Below are 14,834 nucleotides of genomic sequence, written 5' to 3'. Positions count from 1 at the left end.
GAAACATAACCTTAAATCTTCATCATAACTGATTAAACATACACTTTGCATAACTAAACAATTTCTCATATTACCTGACATACCTTTCTTACTTCTGGTTAAACTTATAACATATATCTCAACATAATCTTTATCACATCTAATTCTTTAAACTTCATCCTTTTATTTTCTTCATAACTCAAAATCTTCTTATACACCAATCATATCTTTCTTTCATGTTCACATACTCTTTTCCTATCACTTAAACTCATCTCTGATTACCAATCTTTATTATATCTTTATAACTTTACTAATCACTTCACTTATATAGAACCTCATTCTTATCGTATCTTGCTTGTATTTTCTTCCATCAAAATTTTCTTTAAAACACATAAATATTTATCTCCTTGCGTATATCATATCTATATGATCAAAATACACAACCACATCCAGATTCGTATCTCATTTGATTAACTTACTTTATGTTTCCTTCAAATCTGATAATTCTAACATCCATGCCACTATAGCTAATTAATAACAACTTTTCAATCTAGGGCGTAAGCCCTGATCAAATTAATCATACACATCATTTCAATTAAAATCAACCAGTGTAATTCACTTATTGAACCCATACTCTCATTCATATACAGTATTATTATGCCTTGTCTCCTTTATTACCTTTCATTTCAATGATTAAAATACATAACTATATCTCAATCCACACTATACATAATTAGCTTACCCTGAAATCATCTTCAAATCCTTTAACTTTAATACACTACTATCTTATAACTCTGTTAGTCAACATCGATTCTTCTAATCTAAAACATAAACCTTCATCGAACCATTCATATACATTCTTTGCAGTCAGAATTATTTCAACAATAGTTTACTCAACTAATCAAATAAACATTCAATCTCATACACCATGTCACTTTCATTATTCAAGCTTAACATTCTATCTTCCTTTATTTATAAAACTGATCATTGATGTACCCATACTTAAACTCTTCTTATCAATCCTTAGTTTTACTCAAACATTCGAATCCTCACTTCCTTCACTCTATCACTTTACTATAATCACAGTATACAACTGTATCCAGATTCACTTCATATTTGGTTATCATAACCTACCATATCTTGAAATCTTGTAATTTCAATACATTCCGTCCCATAATCTTGTTAGCCCATGCTAACTCTTTCCATCTTAAATACAAAAACAGTATCTACCTCACTTGATACATTTAAAATACTTCTTATCCTTCACATTATTTAATTTCTAGCAAAACACTTAATCCATTCCTTGATCTTTATCCATTTATCCTTTTATAATCCGCATTGTCTTATACATAACTAAACCATATCATGTTCTTCATACTCACATGCTCTTTTATATCACATATATTTATCCTTAACTATCACTCCTTATCACATTTTCATTACTTTGATAGTCAACTTTACTCGCACAAAACCTTATTCTTTACCATTCTTATACTTATGTTTTCTCCACTTGTTTAAAAAAAATCACCAGATTTCAATACTCATATAATCCATTTAAAATACTTTTTCTGCTTCGATTTACATAACTTCTAAAAGAGCTTTTAACCCAATTCACAAGGGTTGTCTTTAACCCTAACTTATCCTCAATTAACTCTTTGTTTAATCTTTCAAGATCAAACCTACAGTTGGAGTCTGTTGAACTCTCATCTGATTTGATTCTCTGACGGAGAATACAACTAATTCATGTCTGGTTTAAAGTTGAACCAGAATCTCTACCTTTCTTTGATGGCACTAAAATTCTATGAAGCACTAATTCTCTTAATCATCTGATATTTTATTTCTCCAAACTTTTCGTTCTGAGCTTTTTCTCTTTAAATCTTTAACACAATTAACCATTTCTTGAAACGATAACAAATTCAAAACCAGTAACACTCTTTTAATTTAAGGCACAAGTCCTAACAACAAATCACATGTATCATTTTCAGTAGGAATTACTCAGCAGCAATTCTGTTTAGCTTAATAAACTTATAATCATACTTATACAAGGTGTAATTCCCTTGTTTCAAGCTCGTGTATTCCAGTTTCATCTGTCTTATAAACTGGTCAGCAATGCACTTATTCTTGAACTCTTATACAATTCTAATCACATCATTTAATCTTTTAACGTTCTTATGGTGACAATTGTCCACCATACTCTAACTTACCAAAGTAGTAACAAAACTACTCAATTCAACATCTCCACTTTGAAGAAATGAAAACCTTCTATCATATCATTCAACCAAAGGTCTATAACAATAGAACCTTCCTCAAATCCACCCTTGAACTTGGGTGCTCGCAACTTTATCAACTAATTTGATGCATTCATTCTATGAGTTAAAGAAGTATAAATTAAAAACACATCATAACATTCTTCAACATGAAGAATAATTTTCCAAATTTTATACATGCATTTCCTGAGGTGTTCGCTCTTCTCACTGCCTAGCCAGGGCAGGTGAATGCTATTACCTTCACGTTTATTACCTTTCACTTCTTTCGAAGCTCTTATTATCATACTTCTATTATCACATAATAATCTATTTTTTTTAGCAAGACAGCATACTCCTTACACTATCATATCAGAATTTTTCACTTTGAGTTGGCATGTACACTTTTTAAAACACTTCTGACTTCGATTTAAGCCTAGAATCGGCTAAACCGTAGCTCTGATACCATTAAATGTAACACCCCAACCCGTATCCGACCCAGATACGAATCTGAGGTGTCACATTGACTTTTAAAAACATGTACTTGTATAAAATAGTGAGTAATTTAAAACTTTTATAACATATAAATAACTAATTTACATAAAAGACATTTTCATTATTACAAAACCAATCAGAGCATGTATCTTTCACTTATTATTTACATATAACTATTCGAAATATTTATAAAACGGTTCATAGCTTAAACAATAGATTCTTTTGAAAACATGCCAACTAGAACTTTATATACTAAAACACCTATTATTCACATCTTTTCTGATCTGACCTTTAGTAAGAAGAACTGACCTGTCTTGCTCCACATTGCTCTTTACTCTTCTCGAAACCTACGTGTAAATCACTTACACGCTAAGTCAAAGACTTAGTGAGGCATAAAAATATATAAGGTAAACGGTAACTAATAATCATACCTAAACAATTACTACTATCATTTCATACCACTCATACTTTTTCATGTAACAAATATATGCATACATATATGTCGTTATCATTCATATCTCTTATCTCATGTTCCTATGATCTCTTATGTCCATATCATATAACATATACCATAACCAATTGCACATATACATATCATGTCGTGTACACTATATATATATACTATCATAAAACACGTATACCCAAGAAATTATATTATCATCTTCATTTCTTTCTTATTTTATCACTATCATTGATTCCTTTCATCATATGGTCTTATAAGTTACCATTTGTACAATCAATATCACCCATGAAATTCCAGAAGGAAACAAACATATTATCATATCATTTTATTAATATTATTTATTTAATTGCCCATGATACTCATGTGAGAACTAAAGATATGCGAGTACATAGAGGTTGTGCACTAATGCTGTCACCACAGCTCATATAATTGCACCGAAGTGCCACATATAATTGCACCGGAGTACCGCGTAGAATTGCACCGTAGTGCCATATAATAATTGCACCGGAGTGCCGCGTAGAATTGTACCGTAGTGCCATATAATAATGTCCATAAGGACCACATATCATTCCTTAAGAATCATATACATATACTAGGGATCAAGTATGTGTCTCACCAGACTTCACACATGTTCCAAAGAATACATATATGTCCCGAAGAACCATATATCATTCCTTAAGAATCATATACATATGCCAAGGATCAAGTATGTGTCTCACCATACTTCACACATGTTCCAAAGAATACATATATGTCCCGAAGGACCACATAGACCCTCGACTATTGGCATGCCAACTATACCCCTAGCTCTCATGACACATAACATGGGCATTATCTTTTATATCCTTTTACATATTCATGTAACCATATCATATATTCATATAAGCTCATGGTTTCCTTCACATATACATGTAATCAAGTAGTTCATATCCATTCTCATATGAGTTCATATTCATATAAACATAGGATTCACTTTCACATATCACATATACTTTCTCTTTCATATAACTCATGTCTTGTGATCATGTAAACACGTATCACATAAAATAACATGTCAAACATATCACACAACTGATATAATATTCTCATATATTCATGTAGTTCAATATCAAATATCATATGAATCATATAAATCATGTCACATATACTCATGCATACATAAAATTCACAAATCAAATAACATTTTAAGAGTTACTTATTACCATAGTAACTCCGTCACTGGCTCATTACAAGCCAATGCTTATTCGATAACATAAGTACAATGAAATTGTACTCACCTGGCCTCACTAGTCCATTCCAATATCATATCTTCCTTTTTTATCGATACTACTTGTCAATGATTCCGGAACTCGTTTAGGCTCTGAATCTACATAATTATACATTTTAAGACAATTATTAGATACCTACACCTTGTAATTTGATACTAGAAACTTAAACGAACTTATTAAACCAATATTTACAATTTTCCTTTAGGGGGAATCGGTTCCCTCCTGTGGGGGTATCGATTCCCCCTTGACATTCTGGAATTCTATCGTTTGAGAGGGTATCGGTACCCCTTTGAATGGGTATCGATTCCCCCTAACCCAGAAATCATTTTTCAGCACGAAAATTACTTCATTTCCTCTCAAACACTCCATATATCATCCCCTTTTTCATTCTTAACTCTAGTACACATACTTAAACCAATCTATATTCATTTATTTCATCTTAAACCTCAAAATCCTATCTTCCATATGTAATTCAATAAATACATCAATTCTGCAATATGTTTCAAATCCAATTCTATTACTCCAAATCTCTTAATTTAACTATTGACAAGTCAAATTCAACTTAAAATTCAACTTATCAACTTTATTTCAAGATTTCATTCAAAAACTCAAAATCTTTAATCTCTCCTAATTCCACCATCCTTTGTTTTTAAGATGATTTAAACTTTCCTTAAGCTTAGTTATCATCTAATAATCAAAACCCAACCTTAAAATCAACAATTCATTTATAAACAAAGAAACTTACCTTTGGCTCTTGGCTTCCACGTAAAGAAGAAGAAGAAAGGAGAAGAGAACTCTGGAGAATTCTCTCCCTTTCCACGTGTATATAATTCCATTTTTAATTCCTTAAATGATCAAATGACCATTTTACCCTTTATTTCCTTTAATAATTACTAAATAACCTTCATCATATATATCCAATAATCATTGAACTATTTCATTCTTCTACTTTAGTCATCAAATTCTGAAACTTTACAAATTGGTCACTAACCCATAATTTGGGATGTTACAATCTTCATTGTCGGTTAACAAATAAACTTTACATTTTCTCTGATAAGATAGCCTAAATCCACTTAAGGGCTCTAAATTCAATTTATTTGCAACACGTAACATTAGAGTTTCATAAGTTAACTTTTTTAATGACAGTTTTAGTTGAAAATTCATGGATAAAGGTATATATTGTAAAACACCATGAACATTCTCCCATGACCCTCCAAAACACAAATCTATCCAAACATGATCAACATTAGATGATTTCATTATTGTAAATTAATTTACTAAACAAACGAGCTGCGAAACTAAAACCTGATGCCGGATGGGGAAGGATGTCGTTGGATATAGGAACGGATGTTGCCGAAGAGAGTGATAGATGGAGATGGAATGAGTTGCGATTTAGGGATTTAGGTTATGAGTTGCTTCTGCTGTGTAGTTATATACCCAAAACATTTGTGTTGAGAAACTAAAACCTGTTGCGAATTTGAAATTCAGTGTTGCGACAGTCAGAATCGCGTTGCGATAGTCATAATCGCATTGCGATTTACATATTCGCATTGCGATTTACATACTCGCATTGCGATTTACATATTCGCATTGCGATAGTCGGAAAATCGCAACGCGAATTTGGAAAATCGCAACGCGAATTTGGAAAATCGCAATGCGATAGTCAGAATCGCGTTGCGAATCTGGAAACTGATTTGCGATACCGGAGATCGCGTTGCGAATTATCGATCGCATTGCGATTTAGTTGGTCATTTTGGCAAATCCAAAAAAGTTGGTTAAAATCGTATATTATAAGGCATTTTTGGTCACTGAGGTTATTTTCTCTATAATATATTATAATGTTTGCATAGTGTATGTCACATAAATATTTTATATTCAAAGCACTTAACTTTTTCTATTTGAAAAAACAAATATATATAGTCGGTTGACCAAATTGCATATCTTTGTTTCCTTATAATTCTTTAGGTTATGGGTGGTGACGAATCTAGAAATATTTTTAGTGGTAGATACATATATGTTAACATAACAAAATTTCTTTAAATAGGATAGCACAAATAGAATTTTAGGGTGGATACTATTGATAAAATAGGTAGCTAATAGAAGAAAATTTGGATTTCATGAGAGACATGTGTCCACCTCTCAGTCTTTAATGAATCTGCCAATGATCATGGATTACAGACTTACTAGGAGCACTTTCTTTCCTTTTTCTTAAAGCTCCCCCTTCCTCTAGGTATGATTAGGATTAAATTTAAAATTTATTAAGAAAAAAAACTCTTTACTAAAAGAACTTCATCAAGTGAACCCATCAAATAGCCTTAATGATAAAAAAATATATATTGTTCTTCTTAGAGATCTTAAATTCGAACAAATATATCTGTAAAATATGTATATGTTATTACTAAACTAGAAAAATTAAATAAATATTTTTTATAATCATCTCAAACTATTAAAAAATTTCTCGTTAAAAACCAAACGTTTTCAACAAGCATTTTCATGTTGATCAACGTCCCATTTCTATAATACCAATCCGTAATGTTCTATTATTGTCCGCCGACAGAATCAAAAAGAAATTAGGTTGGTCCAAAACCAGCCAACCATGCTCGACCTTGTTAAAACAAACATATTGGCTTCAGATTCTATGTTTGGCATTAACTACGATTGATAATTTTTTTTATAAATTTCATACAAATATAAGATATTATTTATTAAAAAACGATCAATCATTTAATAATAAATACTCATATTTATATACACGTGATATTTAAACTAAAATTTTATAAACATAATAAATCTATCAACTATTAAAATCATTTGGTTGATGTGATTACGATGGTAAATTTTGTTTCATTTAAACAAAGGGTAATTGGGGAACAATGAATCATAAGAAACTACGCACCTTCAACTCGCCCGAAAGCAAAATCAACGAATTTTTTGAATTTATAAATACTAAAGTGGTCATTGGGAAAGGCTAGTTTAGGGAATCTCTAAATATAAAATTTGTTAAGTGAACCTTTAACCATCACCTGCTCCTGCTTAAGAAAAGCCACATGCTTTATATTAATTAGACATAATGCAATAGAATAATTTTAACGTTTGATAATAGTGTTAAATTTATTTGTATTATTTTTTTGAAATGTTTATGCACTAAACGTTTATTTTTGAGTCAAAAATAATCTATTATAGATGAAAATCGTCAGTCAACTGACGATCAACGTTGGGGGCTGACGAAGTGTGCACGCGTAAAGTGAAAAGTTGAAGTGAACGTTCAGGTTATCGAGATCGTTGATGTGGCATTGTCATGTCATTTTTTAAAAATTATTATTTATATTTTTATGTTATTAATTCGCACCATTAGATTCTTTTTTTGGGAACAATGAAAATAATTAAATACATGAAAGTGAACTCAAACCTAGGTGGAAAGGGTATTTATAGGAGGAGAGGGATGGGTAGCTAGACATTATTAAAGGGGGTTAGATGATAATTTAATGGAAGGTGTGAATCATGATTTGTGTCTTTCGTCATGTTTCAAATTCCTTACGAAGGTGCGGATTATAATGTGCGCTTTTTTTAATGTGGGACTAGTTCAGATAGAACTTAGGAAGGTAAATTTCATGATTCACTTCTTTTGTTTATGTCTGCAAGGTGCGTATCTTAACATATTTTATTATCATTTTGTTAAAAATGATGCTATGTAAATAATATTTAAAAAAATGATGTCTAATTGGTAATTATTGATGGTTTGGTTTGGTTTATTTTATTTTTTTTGTTTAAAAACGCCCGAGGAATCCCACCATCAACCTCTTTCCTTTATCATCTTCTTTTCCCTCCAACTTTCCCAAGTAGCTCTCTATCTCTAGATATTCTTCATATATACAGAAAGATCCCAGATTTTCTTAGCCAAATCGATCTTTTGATGCATATTAAGATCTTGAAGCTCGAGACTCATGTCTCCGATACTCAGTGAAATCCTCCTTTCGGGTTTTATGATAAACTCTACTCTCAGGCGCCGGACCCATTTTGTTCAATCTTTCTCCGTTGTTTTCCTTTACTGGTTCTACATATTTTCACAAATAATCAGTTACTTCCTTAACCATTTTTCATAAATAATCATTTTTTACCTTTTTGTTTTGTTATAATTGTTATTGATATGACTGCGTCAAGAACTGGATCATCAACCTCCCTGAGAAGCCCAGGCTCCGACGAGGATTTTCAGCAGATTTTAAACGAAAGGAAGCGCAAAAGAATGGTGCCCAACAGGGAAGCCGCTCACCCGTCTCGGATGCGTAAACAAAAGCACCTAGATGATCTGATGGGCCAAGTTTCTCAGCTCACAACTGAAAACCACCAGATCCTTACGAGCATCAACATAGCCGGTGAACTTTACTTGAACATCGAGGCTGAGAACTCTGTTCTTAGAGCTCAAATGGCTGAGCTCAGTGGTAGGCTTCAATCTCTCAATGAAATCGTCGGTTTCATAAACTCAGGCGACGGGGTTTTCGGATATGATCACCATCATCATCAGGTTGATGATGACACCTTCATGAATGTTAATCAATGGAATTGTTTCTCTGTCAATCATCAGCCCATTATTGCAGCTGCTGATATGATCATGTACTGATTTAATTCTGTGTTGTTAGTCCTTGTTTTATGGTTGTTGTCGTTGTTTTTTTTTTCTCGTTTGTTTTAAAAGATGTTATTGTACTCTAACTAATCTTTAATAAAAGGATCCATGGATGAAGATTTGTGATAACCAAGGGCGAAACCATAGCTAGGTTATACGATATTCTTATTAGTTTATACAATTATTCTATCATTAAATAAAAAATAAAAAATCCTAATGCTATAACGTTTTGATTAAATAATCACTTTTGTTCTTTTTTTTAAAGTATTTTGACTATTAATTTTATTTTAAGGTAAAAAATCCTCCATGAATAAAAATCGTTAGTCAACGTATCCTTAACGCTCCAAAATAAGAATTTTTTTTTGCTTTTGTCCTAAAATGAGGCGTTTAGAGCCAAAACACTCTAAAAAAAATTTTGATCAAAGTAATTATTTAATCAAATATTAGAAGAATTTTATCCTAAATAAAACGTTAGAAAGTAAAATATTTCAAAATTAAAATAATTACTTAATTAAGCGTTAGGAGTATTTTTGTATATTATACCAAATTAAAATAATAAAACATGACATACAACTAATATAATATAGAGTAAAATTTAAAAAAAATGTTCAAATGTCTCTGTCTATCTCTTTAACTCATCTTTGATCCATAGGTTTGGTTTCATTAACCTGTCATCCATGTATTTAAGTTATAATTTTTTAATACATTAATTTTTTTGATCTTTTAAAAAATAACAAATTGATGACGTGTACTGTTCTGTCTATCGTGCATTGATAGACACTTTTTATAATTTAATGATTTTTTATGATCATGATTTCTCAATTAAAAATGAGTTCCCTCTCTTCACGAAAGGCAGCAAATTCCATTTTCCTCTCTTCGTGAAACCAGTTCAAGTGGGTAAAGATTTCACAGACAATCCCATTTCATCACCAATCAAAACACATCAAAAAAGCCAAAAGGGGGGGGGGGGGGGCTATAACGTCCAAAGCTTGAAGTTATAGCTGAATTGAACTTTCAACTAGAGATTGGTCTAAGACCAACATAGTTTTGATTCTCAAAACCTTTAACTGAAGGAACTGTACAAGAAGTATTTACAATGGTGGAAGCCATAACATTAAATCCTCACGACCTCTGATGTCAAAAAGAATAAATTTTAACAAAATAAAAATACAAATCAGGTAAAAACAAAACACGATAAATTGATAATTAATAAACTAAGAACGCAAAGAAGATGAAAAAATTGAACATTGAATTACCCTTTTTATCTATTTCTTAAAAGTTAATAGTTTCATGAGCAAGACAGGCATTATTGTGGTTTTATCCTTGCTGAAGATTAACTTGCTTATATATTTGTGGTAATTAACCACACAAGACAAACATACAGGAGAAGACAGTAAACAGAGGCTAGTTATTTTCTGGGGAAAATCATGGTGAGAAGCTGGCTATTCTGCAGGAAATTTGCGAAGAAACGATAGAATTTATTCCGAGAGTTGGTGGTGTTTTTCTTGCTGTAGAAAATGATGACCATCTAGAATAACAACTTCCAGTTTGGGAACAAGGCTCCTCAACTCACTTCCCTGTACGTATTGTCTTGTGCCATTGATTTCGAAACCGACATCATTCTCACCCACCATAAATTTCACAGGAACACTGATTTTTTATCCTTGCCAGGGTGCAGTGAGCTCCCAGTTCCTGTTTTACCAATTTGAACATTAGCTCTGCCATGAAGAACCAACAAACACACACACACCAAGTCATCCCTTTCCGACAAATGGTCGTAAGCATAATATCACTCCATAGCACGGTAGTAATGAAAAGCTCCGACGAAGCCGGATTCCCGAAACTTGTCTGCAAAAACCTGCAGTTCATCTTCGGTCATCCATGGTGGTAACCGCGATGGTATCTCCAGATAATCGATAATCTCCATTCCAGGAGGAGCTATCAGATTATCAGTCTTGAGTAATCAGCCAGAACTTCTTCATAAAGACCTAATGAACATCCTTGTTTTTTACTGTATTATACAGAATTTACCTGGAATTGGGAAATGTAAAATCCATTTCCAAATGTTGTAATCAAGAATTCAGTAAGTTTGGCATCCGGGTTTCTTCCATAGTATGGAAGATATGTTAATCAATCCTTTGATTCTCTTAGGCCTAAACAGGGATAAGTGCCACCCGATAACAGCTCCCCAGTCATGTCCCACAACAGAAGCCTTGCCGTAAGTAACAACTCAAAACTGTTAACATACTCTATTTGCTTTTAACACAATACAAATTGGCAACAGACAAGTACGGGTGTAAACGTATAGGTGGTCAACGAACTGTTCTTATAACGATTGTTTATAAAGTTAAATAAGTATGAACAAAATTTTTGTTCAAAAATAAACAAAAACTTTATTTGTTCAAGTTCTGTTCATTTATACCCTATACAAATAAGCATGTTCAAGGGAAGTGGGAATACCTGTTGTTCCCCAAAATGGTAAAGCAGGCCAATGATGTCCCCAACAAGGTACATATTAGTGTAGGAGCTTGGGCTAGGTGGGGAACCCGAATCTCCATAGCCTCTCAGACCAGGAGCAACTACATGGTAGCCATGGTTAGCCAAGAAAGTGATCTGGTGGCGCCATGAATACCATATTTCAGGGAACCCATGAAGCAATAGAACCAGCGGGCCTATCCCTTGCTCTGCTATCTGCAGCCATATCCCATTTGTTTTGATTCTTTTGTGACTCACCTCATTCATGGTCACTCGCCTTTCGTTCAGTCTCTAGGATAAGACACAACGGCTTGGTGAGAAAGGTGGGTGAGCTTCAACTTTGACTGGGAAAAGTTAAAAATCACAAGCTTTTGAATTAGACCAAAGAGCAACAATTAGTTTATAGTATTCCTGAAATTAAATAAAGAAAAGGACCAACGGGAAGTTCATGTTTGTTTGTTGCTTGCAGGGCAAGAACGTCGAGCAGTCAACCCTAATGCCATCATCCAACGTAGCCATTGCTTTCTTGATACATTGCATCAAGTCCCGGCTCTCGAAAATACCCAAATATATATATATATATATATAAATTCATTTGAAAAGATAAATAGTAAAAAACAATAGACATAATATTAAAATTAGTCCCCCACGTGTACTAAAATGGCCATTTTGGCCTCTTTTTTTTTTAATTTTTTGGATATCAGCGTTTCATTTTGGGACAAAAAGACTATATATGGATAAAAATCGTTAGTTAACAAATGATCAATACTTCAAAATAGGAGTTTTTACCATATAATGAAACATTGAGGGTCAAAACACTCTATAAATAAAGAATAATGACCAAAGTAACTATTTTATCAGTCGCTATTTTTACCCTAAAATAAAATTTTGGAATCAAAATGCTCTAAAAATAATATAGACCAAAATTACCATTCTAATAAAATTTTAGGGCTAATTTTAATATTATAACAAAGCATTATTCAACAAGATATAGGAACAACAAAGACGGTCATTAGATTATTAAAGCAAAAATCTCACCAGTTAATGGTAGGATGGTAGACAAGTACAGTTTCGTTAATTTCGTATCGCACCTGTTCCAATTGGGAGAGGGATAAATATAAGTTTAGTGGGTAGTGGACGAGTGTGGATGAAAAAAGTCATATCCGCCATGGATAATGGGTAGGTGATAGGTTTAAGACCTTACTTGCTCCGCATCCGTCTACCCCTCATCTTCTCGACCACTAATTACCCATCATATAAATTTTAGATCATTATGAATTTAAGTATAATTTTAAAGATTATTCCATAAATCTTAAGATTTTATAGGACATGACTTGTAATTTAACTAAATGTTAGGTTATAAACTCAATTAATCTTTGGTTTATTTTATTATGCTTCTTAATATATATATATATATATATATTTTTATATTTTGTTGCTTATGTAATATGTGCGGTTGCTGCTAGGCGGGTATTGGCGAGTACAGACATGTAGGAGATGGATGGTAGATATCTAGTTGGTTAGTGGGTATGATGATGGATTTGAGAATGTACATGTATAGGCAGATATGAATTTAACAATTTTATTCGTTGTGAGTAGTAAGTAGATGATGAATATGAAAATATTAAATATGTATGGAGATTAGAAAAGAGGTATTCACACCTACCTACCCGTGATTGAAGGTTGGATACATACAATTACTTTTTAAAGTGTGAATTTTAATGGCTATATTTTCCGTTTTCCCTCTTTTCTTCTTCGACCATTATTATAGATTCGATAATCTTCTCAAAAATTATAGATTTATGTTTAGAATGGATTTTTGTTATTATTTTTGTTGAAACTCAATATATGATTAGGGATGGCAAACGGGCGGGTCGGGTGCGAATATCCCCTCCTCCATCCCCATACCCACCTATTATTTTTCAATCCACCACCCGCCCACCACCCATGATGGGTACAAATTTTCAAATCCACACCCGCCTACGCGGGTACATTTTCAAATCCATCCCCACACCCACTACCCACTAGCGACATACCCATCTAGACCCGCCTGACAACAAACTAATGAGATGTTGGAGTTGGTTCCCAGACAGTTCGTGATGGGGTAGCAGCGCATTCTTCAATTTGTCAGAGGAGTGGCTCTACGAATGTTATGGAGACAGATTGTAGGGAGCATGTAGTCGCAGAGCTGGATTGTTGTGTTGCTTTCGATGTTAATGCTCATAGTGCGCCTAATATGGGTTTTGAGGGGCTAAAGAACATGGAAACTGCTGCTTTTGATGTTAATGCTTATAGTACGGCTAATTTGTGTTTGGATGGACAACATGGGCTAAAGAACATGGAAAGTGACGTGGTTAGTGGGATTATGGGTTTAATCAAAGAGCCGAATATTTCCCTAATTAAATACCAGATTAAAGACTAAATATCCTTAATATTTAGTTAAATTATATGTTATATATTATATAATATTAAAATTTATAAATTAGTCTATAAAATTACACCTAAATTCATAATGGTCCAAAATTTAATAGATATTTAGCTGGGCGGGCGGATGTGGGGCAGGCGGATGCGGGGCGGGTAATGTCTCAAACCCATTACCCACCCACCACCCACGACGGGTACCACTTTATAAATCTACACTCGCCCACTACCCGTTAAAATTATACCCATCCCCGCTCCAATTAAAGCGGATGCGGTGCGAAATCCACGAAACTGTACCAGTTTACCATCCCTATATATATGATGAATAATCATCGTTATTCACTAATACTAAAATTAAAATTATTCTAATTTATATACGTGTAAAGTATATAAATGATATCTAACTATAGGTCGTTATTTTATTGAGTCTCTCAACTATTAAAAGTTACAAAATAATCATCTAACAAAGATTTTTTTTATATCTTAACATTGCAAATGATAAAGAAAATTTGATTTCCATTCATTAAAAAATAAAAGATTAATAAAAAGAATAAATTTTAACTCTTTACAATAAATTATATTTAAGTAAATTTTAAATTCTAAAATAATATACATATTTTATCGGGTAACTAAAATTTACACTTTAAAACACATTTATTGTCGAATAGTTATCTTATTATAAGTCTAGGAGGATAATATCAACTTTTTCCCACCGGATTCTATACGTTATCATATGCTTCTCATGTTCGATGATTGATGGCTTCTCTCAACCTAGGGAATTGGTTGAATTGGATTGGAAATTTGCCGTAATTTGAAGTTTTTCCGGGGCTTCAATGAAGAAGGGAAGGTGAGAAGATTTAAGCTGGATT

At 32.6% G+C, this 14,834-nt stretch overlaps 1 protein-coding gene and 1 pseudogene across 1 annotated transcript; one reads left to right on the top strand and one right to left on the bottom strand.

The window, feature by feature from the left end:
• Window positions 1-8,580: 8,580 nt before the first annotated feature.
• On the top strand, window positions 8,581-9,096 carry LOC120166731 (bZIP transcription factor 11-like). Its single transcript, XM_039175949.1, has one exon. It carries the CDS (start codon window positions 8,596-8,598, stop codon window positions 9,064-9,066), a length of 471 nt encoding a protein of 156 aa, XP_039031880.1. The 5' UTR covers window positions 8,581-8,595; the 3' UTR covers window positions 9,067-9,096.
• A 1,415-nt stretch (window positions 9,097-10,511) lies between these two features.
• On the bottom strand, window positions 10,512-11,811 carry LOC120166730 (annotated as a pseudogene).
• Between the last annotated feature and the right edge of the window lie 3,023 nt (window positions 11,812-14,834).

This window comes from Hibiscus syriacus, unplaced genomic scaffold (genome assembly GCF_006381635.1).
Source record: "Hibiscus syriacus cultivar Baekdansim isolate YM2019G1 unplaced genomic scaffold, ASM638163v2 tig00111644_pilon, whole genome shotgun sequence".
NCBI lineage: Eukaryota > Viridiplantae > Streptophyta > Magnoliopsida > Malvales > Malvaceae > Hibiscus > Hibiscus syriacus.
The sequence above is the reverse complement of the archived record's forward strand: the minus strand, read 5'-3'. Positions and strand labels throughout refer to the sequence as shown.